This window comes from Danio rerio, chromosome 7 (assembly GCF_049306965.1).
Source record: "Danio rerio strain Tuebingen ecotype United States chromosome 7, GRCz12tu, whole genome shotgun sequence".
Classification (NCBI taxonomy): Eukaryota; Metazoa; Chordata; class Actinopteri; order Cypriniformes; family Danionidae; genus Danio; species Danio rerio.
Window position 1 is genome coordinate 69,981,516 of NC_133182.1, and position 14,606 is coordinate 69,996,121.

General features: G+C 35.1%; 1 protein-coding gene across 1 annotated transcript in view; it reads right to left on the minus strand.

The window, feature by feature from the left end:
- Window positions 1-1,354: 1,354 nt before the first annotated feature.
- Window positions 1,355-14,606, minus strand: part of tpcn2 (two pore segment channel 2) — a 47,068-nt gene continuing 33,816 nt past the window's right edge. The window contains exons 21-25 of the mRNA NM_001077722.2: window positions 8,456-8,561; window positions 7,048-7,130; window positions 6,853-6,934; window positions 5,471-5,562; window positions 1,355-2,348 (exon numbers count right to left, since the gene is read on the minus strand). Of these exons, the coding sequence (NP_001071190.2) occupies window positions 2,270-2,348; window positions 5,471-5,562; window positions 6,853-6,934; window positions 7,048-7,130; window positions 8,456-8,561 (442 nt within the window). The 3' untranslated portion in view covers window positions 1,355-2,269. The remainder of the gene's footprint in view (window positions 2,349-5,470; window positions 5,563-6,852; window positions 6,935-7,047; window positions 7,131-8,455; window positions 8,562-14,606) is intronic.

A 14,606-nucleotide genomic window follows, 5' to 3' on the forward strand; every position in this document is an offset into this window, starting at 1 on the left:
ACAAAAATGTAGTGCAAGTAGAGTAAAAGTATCTGCTGTAAACATTACTCAAAGTATGAGTAAAGAGTAGGCATTTCAAAAGTACTCAAGGATAGTGAGTATTACTCCATAAAAAGTTGTTCTGCATTTACAAGCAGGTTGTGCAGGGATGTGTAAACGTAACATTCTGTAGTGGATTTAGTAATCTTCCTATATTCATTTGTTCCTTCCAACTTTCTTCCATTGTTTGATTGTTCTGTGCTTCCGTCTTTAATTTGTTCGTTCCTTCATTTGTTCCTTCATTCATTCTGTCCTTCCTTCGTTTCACCCTTCATGTGTTCGCTCATTCATAGTTTGTTCAGTTCTTTCTTGAATCCTTACTTCATTCATTTTGTCTTTTGTTCGTTCGTTTTTATTTTATTCCTTTCTTCATTAAGCCCATTATTCTTTCCTTCCTTTATTCATTTGTTCATTCCTTCCTTCATTGCTTTGGTCTTTCCTTCATTTGTTCACTTATTCATTTGTTCTTTCATTCATAATTTTGTTCCTTCCCTCATTAGGTCCTTTGTTCGTTTGTTCATTCGTTCCTTTCTTAGTTTGTTCTGTTCAGTCACTCCTTAAATCCTTCCTTCATTCATCTGGTCCTTCCTTCATTCATTAGTTCAGTCCTTCCTTCGTTCGGTCCTTCCTTTCATGTTTAATTCGTTCCATTTAGTGATTGTTTAAGGAGGCTGTTTGGTGATTTCAGTCATCATACAGTTAACATCCTTTTTTTTTTTTTTTTTTTTTTTTAAACAGTCGACATCTATTTTCTCATTAGTGACATTCAGTCCATTAAAAGACTGTGCGTCAATGTGTGTAAATAATTTGAACATCTTCTTGGATATTTTTAATGCTTCTAAAAGGTTTGCTGCATTTATTAAAGGCCGATGTGTTGATGTTCAGTATCATGTGATTTACTTTCTATGTGCGATTTGATTAGACTGGAATCACAGGACTGATTTTTCTACTTTAGCCAATCACCAAAGACAAGAAAGAAATAAAGTAGTGACTGCAGGTTGAAGGAAAGTAGTGGAGTAAAAGTGCAGATACTGCACTAAAAATATACTCAAGGAAAAGTAAAAGTACACATTTTTAAAACTACTTAGTAAATTACAATTTCAGAGAAAAACTACTCAATTACATTAATTAGTTACTTTACACCACTGGTCACGAGTCACTGGCATTGTTATTTTGGAGATCAGAGGCTGAAAAGTTTGGGAACCCCTGATCTAAAGTATGCAATTGAACACTAATAATCATTAAAAAATACCCTGATTTAACAGTCTAACAGAGACATTTATAACAATGAGCGGAATAAACACAATTCAGTGGATTTCACAATTCAGGATTCAGTGTATTTATAGCAATATTCAGCCAAATGTACTGGTTAGAGCAATATATATTGTTGATATGGCTGAAAAACCAAATGTTTCCCGTAATAAGTCATTGTCAAACAGTCCAGGTCATAAATCACAAAAATGCACATACAGTAAACAAAGCCCAGTTTGTATAGATTTTACCATCGTGGCATTCACAGTTCTCAGTTCAACCATCAGCATGCAATGAGCGAATATTACATATTACTACATAAATTAAATGCAATAATTAGCAAATTCAGGTTTTGTGTTTGGTTGTTAGCTAGATGAAATATGATGAAATATGATCTGGACTTGAAAGTATTTCCTTGAGAGATTTCCTGATTAAGATTTCTGTACAACATACAGTAAAATCTAACTTAAATAAAGGTCGCTGAACAAACAAAATGGACGTCAGAAATATTGAATCTACAAATCAATAAAACACATCTTTTAAAAAAATGTACACGTTAATTGTCCCTTTTACCCATGATTTCTCAAACAATCCACAGATCTACAGACTGTAACAGACTTACAAAAAATAAATAAATCCATTATCATCAAACGACAAAAAAAGGGGTAAATCAAAACCACTTATGCATACTTATGCTACCTTCATTAACAGGTTGTCTTGAGGATAAAACAAGAACTAGAGACTATACATTATAAATTGAAGTTCCTCTGAACGTTAACTGTGCTGGAAAACACACGCACACACACACACACACACACACACCCTTTCCCAGACCGACCTGAAGCGACACAGATCCTGTAATGGGAAACAGGCTCTCCAAAATGGATGGATGTGTAAACATGAGGCCTACACAGACGTGATGGAGTCCTGGAGGATTGTGGGTATGTGTAATTATGTATTAAAGGCCGAGGTGAGGGGGTCACCAGGAGAGGTGGAGATGAGGATGTTGATGTAGTTGAGCTAGTAACTCTTCTTCTGTCGGCTCTTTGACGTGCTCTCTGAAAGACAAAAACAACAATGGATTAATCTTAAAATTGAAGATTTCTTACTAAACTTAAATAAAGCCAAAAACTAAAATGAATCATTTTTTTTTATGCCACAAAGCATTAGAATATTAAAGTAAACATCATCTTCCATGAAGACATTTTTGACATTTAGAAAACCCTGGTGTAAGGCAAGAAGTTTTAACATTTAATCTATTAAACGCACTAATATCTACTTTATTAAGTGCACCTGTCCAACTGCTTGTTAATGCAAATTTCTAATCAGCCAATCACATGGCAGCAACTCAATGCATTTAGGCATGTAGACATGGTCAAGACGATCTGCTGCAGTTCAAACAGAGCATCAAAATGAGGAAGAAAGGTGATTTAAGTGACTTTGATTGTGGCATGGTTGTTGGTGTTAGACGGGCTGCTCTGAGTATTTCAGAAACTGCTGATCTACTGGCATTTTCACGCACAAACATCTCTAGAGTTTACAGAGAATGATCTGAAAAAAAGAAAAGATTCAGTGAGCGGCAGTTCTGTGGCACAAATGCCTGGTTAATGCCAGAGGTCAAAGGAGAATGGCCAGACTGGTTTGAGCTGATAGAAAGGCAACAGTAACTCAAATAACCACACGTTACAACAGAGGTATGCAGAAGAGCACTCTCCTGTCAGCTAAGAAGAGGAAACTGTTGCTACAATTCATACAGGCTCACTAAAATTGGACAATAGAACATTGGAAAAACATTGCCTGGTTTGATGAGTCTCGATTTCTGCTGCGACATTCGGATGATAGGGACAGAATTTGGCATCAACAACATGAAAGCATGGATCCATCCTGTCTTGTATCAAAAGTTTAGGCTAATGGTGGTGGTGAAATGGTGTGGGGGATATTTTCTTGGCACACTTTGGGCCCGTTAGTGCCAACTGAGCATCATGTCAAAACCACAGCCTACCTGAGTATTGTTGCTGACCATGTCCATCACATTATGACCACAGTGTACCCATCTTCTGATGGCTACTTCCAGCAGGATAACACGCCATGTCATAAAGCGCGAATCATCTCAGACTGGTTTCTTGAACATGACTATGAGTTCACTGCACTCAAATGGCCTCCACAGTTACCAGAACTAAATCCAATAGAGCAGTGGCTCCCAACCTTTTTTTTTTGGCTGAGACCCCCTTTTCCCCCCGGAAAATATTTTAAGGCCCCCCTCAACATTTAATGATATTATCGCTCATATAAGTTTGCAGTAAGGATGTCAAAAAAAAATTGTTGTTTTCAAACAAATGGTATGTTTATTTCTATATCTAGATATGTTTATGCACAAGTAATAGCCTGTGTAAAATGTAAAATGAGGGACGTCTTACAAAAACATTTAAAAGGCTTATATCAGACCTACAACTGGTAATGTAATTATTAATTATGCACATTAATTAAAAAAACAAAAAAAAAGTTGGTTTTAAACAAAAAAAGTACTTATTTCTAAAATGAAAGAGTCAAGGCTTTACGTAGCCTGTATATATGCTAAAAATGTAGATTTGTGCTTGATCATGAGAAGTGATAATGTCGAGATACTAAATAGCTGGGTAAACCACACCACATTCCACTAAATTAATTCATTACCCTTCCTCAATGAGGAATGTGAGGGAACGTTGTGAGAAAAGAAGCAAAACGTTTGAAATACCGAAGAGAAAAGCCTCAGGCAAACATTTCTGACAAGTATCGTCATCCATGCCCACAAAAATCGCATACAAGAGAAAACACTGCACGTCAAAATGAAATAATAAATCACTAACAAGCTATGCTGCAAAAATAAATGTTTAAGTCACAAGCGTTTATGTAATAGTTTGATAAATACATTGATTCCATTACTATTGACTTCAATGGAAACTAAAAACATTGGATGAGTTTTAATCGTTCAAAACAGGTGACGTGGGCTCAGTGGTTAGCATTGTCGCCTCACAGCAAGAAGGTTGCTGGTTTGAGTCCTTCCTGGACCAGTTGGCAATTCTGTGTGGATTTTGCATGTTCTCCTTGTGTTAGTGTAGGTTTCCTATGGCTCCTCCGGTTTCCCCCACAGTCTAAAGACATGCGTTATAGGTAAATCAAATAAACTAAACTGGCTGTAGTGTATGACTGGGTGTTTCCCAGTACTGGTTACAGCTGGAAGGGCATTCGCTGTGTCAAAGATGTGCAGCATTGCGTGGGAGTAAAGGGTTGCATTGGCAATCCAACACAATGGGCAGCACTGCACATTTTATAAGTGGTCAGAAACTTGTAAATAACTCATGAAAGAGTAAAGTTACATTAAAACCAAGCACACCATTGTTTTTCCTATGAAATTCCCAATAAGTCTGATGTGTCAAATGACCCTCTTCCTATTGAAAAAACAAAAGTTGGATCCAAAATGGCTGACTTTAAAATGGCCACCATGGTCACCACCCATCTTAAAAAGTTTGCCCCCTCACATATACTAATGTGCCACAAACAGGACGTTAATATCACCAACCATTCCCATTTTATTAAGGTGTATCCATATAAATGGCCCACCCTTTAGTATGCTTCCAAATACTATATTTTTATAGTATTTTTCATATAGCGTAAAAGCTTAAACAGTATCTACCACCTAGATGACCAGCAAATATATTTTAGTTTAGTAGAAAACTCATCCCCTCTTCATGATATAAGGATCATGCCCAACATATGTGGTTATTTTCTATTCATATGTACTTTGAAATATGGTATAAATCACCCAAAAAATACAGACTTTTCTCTGTCTCCCATTCAGTTTTTTACTTCCTGCCCTCCATCTGAATTTTGCACATCAACAGAACCACGTGATTGAAAACAACCTATTTACTCCTTTAGGTAGACTATACTAGCGAACTAATGTAGGCAATAGTAAATGAGGGTCTAGGAGTGATTTTAAACAGCATTTGATTTCCATTTTATGATTCTCCCAAGGTCCACGGTTTCAGCTAAAATGCTTCTTTAATGTTCTACTAATGTTCTGCTAAAGGGAAAATTCATCTTGAATGTGCTGAATGTGAGTAAATTAACAGCAAATGTTCATTTCTGATTCAAATGTCCCTTTAATAGGGAACTTATCAGTGGCTTTAGTCAGTCTTACTTGAACATAAGCTGCACAGTGCTTTGATAGGCGATCCTCTCCACATCTTCAACAGACAGACCATTACTGCGGTCCCACTTATAGGTGAAGTTCTGAAAGAAGAGCATATAAAAAGATTAACTACAATGCATAAAAAGGTTGACTGATTAGTAAAAGAAAAGGCTGCTTAATATATTATGGAGCATACAAGTTTTTTGTGAGTATGTGTTTATGAGTCCTCAACAGGTTCATAAAAGGTTAAAAATAACTTTTACACTTTGCGTTTCAGAATTGTTAATGCTTCCTAAGGTAAAATTAGTTGTGTTTAAAAAAAAAAAAACATACAAAGAAGAACGTTTAAACATTATTTAAACCTAATCTCAGTTCTGTTTTTGTACCTCTACCCTTTCCTTTTCCCCTTGAAACAGAGTGTGAAGGGGATGCTTTTCATTGGTGTATATTGTCAGTGTTTTACGAGACGTTTTTCCGGATTTAAACCCAATCTATTTTCACTGGCGTCGAGCAGAAAAGTATGCAAAATCACTCCTTGATGTTAGATGGCGCTACATGACTTTAAGCTTTTGACACCCGCTTGTGACACAGAAGAAGAAGACAAAGTTGACACGCTTGTTGTCATTGATGGTTTACACAGCAGCTCCAGCTCTAGCAATGAAGAAATGATTATTGTTCACCAGAGCACTAAGCAGCTCCACATTCATATCGCCTCTGGGCATCTTCTTCATTGTGCGCTCACATTGACAATTTTCCGCTTGAGAGCCTCCAAGTGCTGTTTACTGTAACTTCAGCAGCCTTGTGCACGTAAACAAAAGTGCCAATCTGATTGGTTGAAAAGGTTTTGATTCGGCACAACAAAACATAAAAACCAGCATGGGGTGTTTTGTTTAAAAAGGATGCTTTTGCACCTGGCATTTTGCCCGTTGATATGCATGATCACATTGATGCACTTTATTTAGTCACGAGGCGTTAAATGTCAACCGAAAACGTGAGCAAAAAACATCTCGGTGTGCACAGGTGTTAAGAATTAGGGCACCACTACAACACCTGCATCATATGTCATCGTGATCTCTTGCTTCATATGAGATCAGACGATCGCATCTACTGTAGTTATTCTAGTTGCATTATGTGCGACACAACTGACTCTTAAAGGGAATGGAGAGGAGACTCTGATTGGTTTAATGCACATTATGCTCAAAACACACCCATAACTCATTAAGAGAATAAGCACAACCCTTAGGTCTTAAGGCCTATGCTTATCTATAGCATTCTGGGAATTTGTTAAATCTTGACTGGGTCTATATTTAACTTAATATTTCATATATCAAAAACTTTAACAAATAAAACTCTTTATTTTTTTTAAGTAAATTGGTCAACAATCTACATACCTCTAAAATGAGTGCCACAAACAGGTTGACCCACATGACTGAAGATGTCAACCACCAGACCACAAAGTACACCAGAGACCAGCTGACATGGAAAAAAATGATAGGTACAAATTGACAAAAACCCATCACAGCCAAAGCAATCAAACGTGTTAAAGAAAGACAGAGGGGCATCTGTGTGTGTGACGTCTGACTTACTCTGTAGTGTATCTGGCATATGCGTCTGTGAAAACATGCCAGTTATTCACCACCATGATGTTATAGAGCAGAATCAGAGACGACTGGAATATTGACAGGGAGGAAAGAATTGTAACAGTTCAATCATTTACATTATGAAAGTTACATAGATTAAAGCAGAACAAACAGAAATACATCAATGAAAAAAAATTAACAGGGTTTATAAGGTCATGGAAGACCTGGAAAAGTTATGGAATTTTGACATGGATTTTAGTTTAGTCATGGAAATTAGTTTAACAAATATCTGTACACTTGAATATTCAGTCAGAATTATTAGCCCCCCTGAACTATTAGACCCCCTGTTTATTATTATTATTTAAACATAATAATTTTAATAACTTATTTCTAATAACTGATTTAATTTATCTTTATGTGTAAAGATGCTTTGTTCAGTAGACTATCAAAAAAATATATAGCTTAAAGGGGCTAATAATTTTATCCCTAAAATGCTTTTTAAAAAATTTAAAACTTTTTAAAAATTGCTTTTATTCTACCTGAAAAAAAACAAAAAACAAAAAAAACAAATAAGACTTTCTCCAGAAGAAAAAATATTATCAGACATACTGTGAAAATTTCCTTGCTCTGTTAAACATCATTTGGGAAATATTAAAAAAATGAAATAAAAAATAAAAGGGGGCTAATAATTCTGACTTCAACTGAAGGTTAAGTTGTCTCTATTTCTTTTCCTTGTCTTTTGTAACCGTATGACCTAATGTTTTATGTAAACGTAGACATTACATGAAACATTAGGTCATGAAATATTACTTGAAAGTCTTGGAAAAGTCATGGATTTTTTTCCGAAAGCATTTAAGCGTTTCTTTGGCTGTGTTTTGGATCATTATCTTGCTGAAATGTCCACCCTGGTTTCATCTTCATCCTCCTGATAATGAAGATGTTGGACTGAAGCAGCAAATATTCATGTACAATGACGAAGGGCAGAGGGTTGCTAAAGACCTACTGAGAGTACTGAGTAGTACTTTCACTGCCTTTCTACGCCTCCCTTTCTTCATGTGTTCAAAACTTTTCCCTTGTGTCATTTCATTTTATTACACATAACTTAATCAGTAAACCAAGTAGATTTGTTTTCTGTGCATGTATGGATTTTTTTGGTTGTTACCAACATCCAGGGAAAATTTAAAGTCAACGGCAGCTTTAGAAATATGTTTTCTGAGGAAAATGGTGATGTGTTCAGTACTTATTTACCCCTATATACAAAGCATATTTAGTCAAAGCTCTTACTAGTTCTTTTTCATAAGTGCTTATTTATAGCATTCTGAGAATTTGTTTAAAAAAAGCCTGTTCAGATCAGATAAATAATGAATGTTTTATCAGGATGTCATGGGAGGCTTAAAACGTTTTTGCAACTTACAGCAAAGTCATCAAAGTTGTTTGGCCAGTATTCGAGCTGCTCAAAAGTACCACATTCCATGCTATAGGGCCCTGTGATGTTCTCCAAGCTGGAGTTGGAGACCAGACTGAAAGGAAAGCACATGGAAAAAAAAGAGTTTAGAATTTATCAGTACTTCAACTTTGCACAGCATAGCAACACATACAGCGAGTGATAGTTCAAAATGACCACTTCTTTCATGTGTGACAACGCAAAGAGACAAATGGATTAAGAAAATGTGTTTAGGGGTGCTTTCACATTTGGTTCATTTGCCTTGATCGTACCCAAGTTCGATTGTCTTCCCATGCCACCTCCTCGGTTGGTTTGTGTTCATACTGTCTTTTTTCCTTCTGAACCCCAGTACGCTTGCGTCATCGAGCTGCTGTTTTGTTTACGGACGTTGCAAGGCGACGGTCACGAAAGCAAGTGCCGAAATGGAAAGACGTCCGCACATCGTGGTCATTCTGCTTTTACTGAAGCTTTTGGTTTTGGACATACAGAAAGCGACTCGCATCCATTGTTAATTGTTAATTCATTTATTTTCTTTGTTGATTATATGGGCTTAGCAATGGATGCATTTATTTAGACCTATTAATGAATGCATAATCAGCATCATGAACAAAGGTCGATTTTTATTTTCGAAGGGCCTGTGTTGTGCGAGTTTACCATAGGCTGCATATAGCCTTGACTCTTTCATTTTAGATACAAGTACTCTACAGTAGGTGAGAGTTCAAAGTGGCTATTAACGCCGCGGCTGGTACCGCCGCCGTTTGAAATAGGTGCCGCTCTGTTTTTAGTGTATGACCGCAGTTTGTGAATGAGCCGCCAGGGGGCGCAAAGGGACGGGATGCGAACGGACAGAAATAGCCCATACAGCTACTGTGCTTGTAAATGATATTAAACAATAAGTCAAAGCATTATAATTCCTTCATTAATCATTTAAAATTTGTTAACACGCTTTATTGTAAACTTTTTAAGTGCAAAGAGGATTCGTTTTGGAAAATAGAATTGAAGAAGTAAAAGACAACTAAAATGAAAGCACAAACATTTAGTACAAATAAGTAGTCTTAAATAAATAAATAAATAAATAAATAAATAAATAAATAAAGCAGCCTAAATATGGAAAGATGTTGCAGTGTTTGCACGATTTGATTATTATCATCATATCCAAATACTTTAAAAATAATATTCTAAACCTTCTCTGGTGTTTATTGTTTTTAGAAAATATCTAAAATCTTTTAAAAGAAAATATCTTGTAAAATAAAAGTTTGATTTGGCTTTAACGGTTTTATTTATGTATAGGCCTACCTAAACTGTTATAGCTTGCTTTTGCTTGTTTTATATTGGTTTATTTATTTAATGCGATTTTATTATATCCGATAATGTAATTCTTTAAATTATATTTCAATGTGGCTTAGGCTTATCAAGATATGACACTTGTTTTGAGTCTACAAAAGGTAATTTGTAAAGTTTTATGTCTTTCTGTTGTATTCATATGGTGTATTATCTGCAAAATAAATAACAAAAAGAAAGAAGCCGCTAGCAGCATCAACAGAGCTGTGAAGAGAGCGCTCTTTTGCTCGGTCTCTCACACACAACCTTTATGTCTGCTGTTTCTTTAATATGGTGTGTAGATTATTATGCGTTATTGAAACATCAAGGGGGACGCAGCAAAATCACTTATAAATTAAAATTGTATTATTTTATGCAACAGCCTTACATTTAAAACGGAAACATAAGGGCGATTATAAGCAAAAAGACCTCAGCCTATAAGTCTAGATGTTTTCTTTTCCTTTTTTATTTATTTGTTTATTTGTTTGGCGCATGTGTGCGATAGGAAAACTAGTGTAATTACGGCAAGCCATCTTTCCCAGACTCGGGGCAAATTCCTTTCACTCCGTCCCGAAGCCCCAGCTGGCCCTCCTGCCATCCACTGCGTAAAACATATGCTGGATAAGTTGACGGTTCATTCCGCTGTGGCGATCACAGACTAATAAAGGGACTAAACTGAAAAGAAAATGAATGAAGAATAAATTAATAAATTAATAATAATAAAATAAAAATAAGGTAATAATAAACACAAATGCCGCGTAAGCGGCCTTTTTTTTTTTTTTTTAGAGATGGTACATTTGAATTGCCTCTTCCCACTTCCCCCACCTCGAAATTGAAAGTTGCAAAGAGAACTATAGCTCATTTACACCTTGATGCCTTAGCATCAATAGCAAAGATCATAGCCCATTTACACATCAACACAGTGCAAGTTTAGCGGAAGAATGTCAAATCAGAATCACGCAGATGAAGCACACCAGCTACTACTATGAAACTATTAAAATAGTTTTGTCATAAATTTGCTTATTTGCAGCAGCTTTTTTTCGCGCAACAGAAATGCGGCGTTGGGAAGCCGTCAATGAATAAAAACAGGGTCAATAGTGAAATCGGCTTTTCATTGTATCCCTATTACCTATTTCAGTGCATTGAAGGCCTTTTATAGTGTCATCTCGATAGAATAGCCTAAGTTATAAATAATTTAAAGAACAAAGTTATAAAAACTCACATTACATAAATAAACAATTAAAAATATGTTTAGGTTGTCTATTTAATTGCCCTCGTGATGATGGTGTGCTTTATCATTATGTGCGTTTTACTTATAACTAACCTGATTCAAATGATGGATCTGCGACAGAGAAACTAGGGGTTTTGGGGGACATGCATCACTATATCCTTTTTTTTCCCCAAACTGTGCATAGTTCAGCTGCAAGTTACTGTACGTCTTTTTTTGGAAAAGCACCCCATGTCCGCTAGTGCCGCGCGCCTCTTTCTCTGGGCAAAAATGAGTTGATTTTTAAAATAATAAATATATAGATTAATTAAATTTTCAGCAAAAGAGACATTTATTTCATATTTCACTATGCATTTCATCTGATCTTTATAGCTTAATTAAACACATATTGTCAAAACCCACACATAGGCCTATTGTATGAAAATGAAAAGGGCATTTTTTGTTATTATTACACTACTATTTGTTATTTGTTGCCTAGGCTATTTTCACATTTGAGGTGCTTTATTGGCATGACAAGTAACTGTACATTCGTTTTGCCAAAGCAGTGCGCGTCTCACAAACAAGACAGTGCAAAAAGGGCAGTAGTGCAAACAAATATAAAAATAACATATAATAAAAAAATTATTAATAAAAATAAAAATAGAATAAAAAATAAAAATATAATAATAAAAATAAAAATAGATTTTTGATAACATTAAACAGGATAAAGGTAATAATAGTAGCCTATTATCAAAAGTAAGTCCACATAAAGAGTTCCAGTATTTGTGTGTTGGAGACAGGAGCGGGTATTGTTGGGTGAACACACAGCAGCACACACACTCCCCCAGTAAGATGGGTTCTGTTCGACAGGGACTCAAAGTTGTTTTGTATGTGTTGGATTATCGGGTAGAATTTCTCCCGGATCTCGGGGTATTTAGTGCACTCAGGATATGCAGCTCCGTCTCAATCAGCTGCTGAGGGCACAGCCGCTTCTCCACCGGCAGCCATGTTTTTTTTTTTGTGCCGGCCCGTCTTTACGGCTAGCTGATGTCCGCTGCCCGCTTCTAACATGTTAGAAAATACTGCAAATCAAGTTGTCGGTATCTCCCCACGGTTGAAATTGTTCGTTATTCGGAAAAAAAGAAGAATAAATATCAGCGCGCAGTAGTTGCTTTCTAGATTATTTAGGCCTATATTCAGCTGTTTTAATCTTGCAATTCTGATAATTAGAGATAATGTCTGTTTTTATCAACTTGTCTGTCATTTATTTCTCATTTGCTACTTATTTTATTAATTTGTTGATGTTAATATACTACATAGTCTTGTATATGCATATCTAAAATCCTTTGGCATTCAAATTTGCTTTGAACTTGAAAGAGAGAAAGAATCGGATTTTACCTGTCAGAGCACATTGCATATGCTTTTTTTGAAATAACATTTATTTAACAAATATTTTAGCACATCGAAAGTAATTAAATTACCTGTCTTTTGATTAAAATCTGCATGCAAAAAGATCAGAAAAAAGGCAATATATGCGACACATGACATGCATCGCTCTCATGCCACGTTTTGAGGATAAATTCGCTTTTAGGTGCTGCTTTGAATAAAATAAAACTATTAAAAAGCACATTAAAGACTACTCATAAAATAAAACATTCATAAAGGAGTTTCTTATGAAAAAACACCAATTGACGGGCTCTGCTTTCGGTTTTAAAAGAATCAAGCAGCTTTAAAAATATAATTTGCTGAAGAGAAATGACAGGGAAAAAAAGATTACACATATCGGGACTGTTAAAAGAACATTCCTCTTTGATATATTCTTTCGACTCCGACACATCAGCTAAGATTATGAACGACAGAGTGTCTCTCCTGCTTCAGTGGCGTGTCCAGCTGGTTATAAACGAGGAGGCGGAGAGAATGCGCTGCTTAGTTTCGGCTCGATATATTTAAATAAAAACTAACAACGAGCTGCTTATAACGCTCAAAAAGTTAAACTCAATTGCACAACCCTTGTTGGTTGCACCTGCGGGATGCACAATGAACCTAACGCGCCATAATTTTAATTCTATATTCGTGAAGAATGAGCCAACCGCATATGCTTAGTCCTGTTGGTCGGGACTCTGCTTTATAACTTATTAGTTTATTACAATTATCACACTTAGCTTTGCCATTGTTCTTCACCACATAGCCACTCAACACATCTTGCGGTCCATCTTTAATGTTTAGATTATTGAAGGTGCTATTGACGTTTTGAGAAAAAAATTAATAGTACTGAAACTAAATTATTAAAAATAAACTTGCGGGACTTCATTTATGTCCTGCGGCAACATTATTTTTATTACACTTTAAGTGATCTGCTTGAGGTAGGTCACGTTTATCAATGGTAAGTTTTAGCCTAAGTTTACATCAATAACATAATGTGCATTGTCCTTTACCATACAAAAAAAAAACATTATTATACACCAGTTGCCTGTAGCCTATAAAAAGGCCGCAAATATTTTTAAATGCATTAAAAGGCAAGCACATATCTTAGCCTTAGTTTGTTCACACTCTGCCTGTATTAACATAAATGCTGTATTTTAATATAGCCAATTTTGATTAATTAGCTTTAACTGACAGCCTTTTCTTCTTTTTCCGCGGTTATGCGGCATTATATTTCACACGCATATGCAAGGTGACTGAATATGAAATTAAAATACAAAACATACTGAGCCATTAAGTAAAAAAACAAAACAACAGTTATACTTTAAAGCAGAACATTGACGTTTTGAAACAAAAAAACAGAACTGAAACTAAATTATTAAAAATAAACCTGCCAGACTTAATTTATGTCCTATTTTCATTATTCATTTATTTTCATTATTTGTTTATTATTATGTACTATAATTGAAACATAAAATGAGATCGTAAATATAATCAACAACGAAAATGTAAATAAAAACGTAAATTAAAAATATAAATGAACATGTCTAGTCTTAGTTCTATCAAAATAGCAAACACTACATCTCTCTATATTTAGACTAAAAGACTGCTTTATTTATTTATTTATTTATTTATTTATTTATTTATTTATTTAAGACTAATTATTTGTACTGAATGTTTGTGCTTTCATTTTAGTTGTCTTTCATTTCTTTAATTCTATTTTCCAAAACGAATCCTCTTTGCACTAAATAAGTTTACAATAAACCAGGTAAAAAAAAAAATAAATGTAAGTTGAGGTGATCGCAAGTTCACAGCTGTGAGGTGATGTGCTCTACCGGCAGGATAATCTATATTATTTTGCTGTTTTTCATATGCGCACGTTTAAGATTTGAGATTATAACATTGCCATGATAGTCAAAGAAATCAAAACATTATTTTCACCCCAACGCAATTTAATCAGGCACTAAAGGCTAATAACTTAATTCTTATATTTGCTTTTTGACTTCTCACCATGTATCTTTTCTACAGCATAGTATAGTGTAAGAGCATGTCTATTACCAGAAAAACTAAATTAAAATTATATTTTAATTGAACACATCACATCACATCACATACAGTAAGCTACGCCTAAAGAACAGTCTGTTTAGCACTGTGAAAAGGCAAAGCTGAATA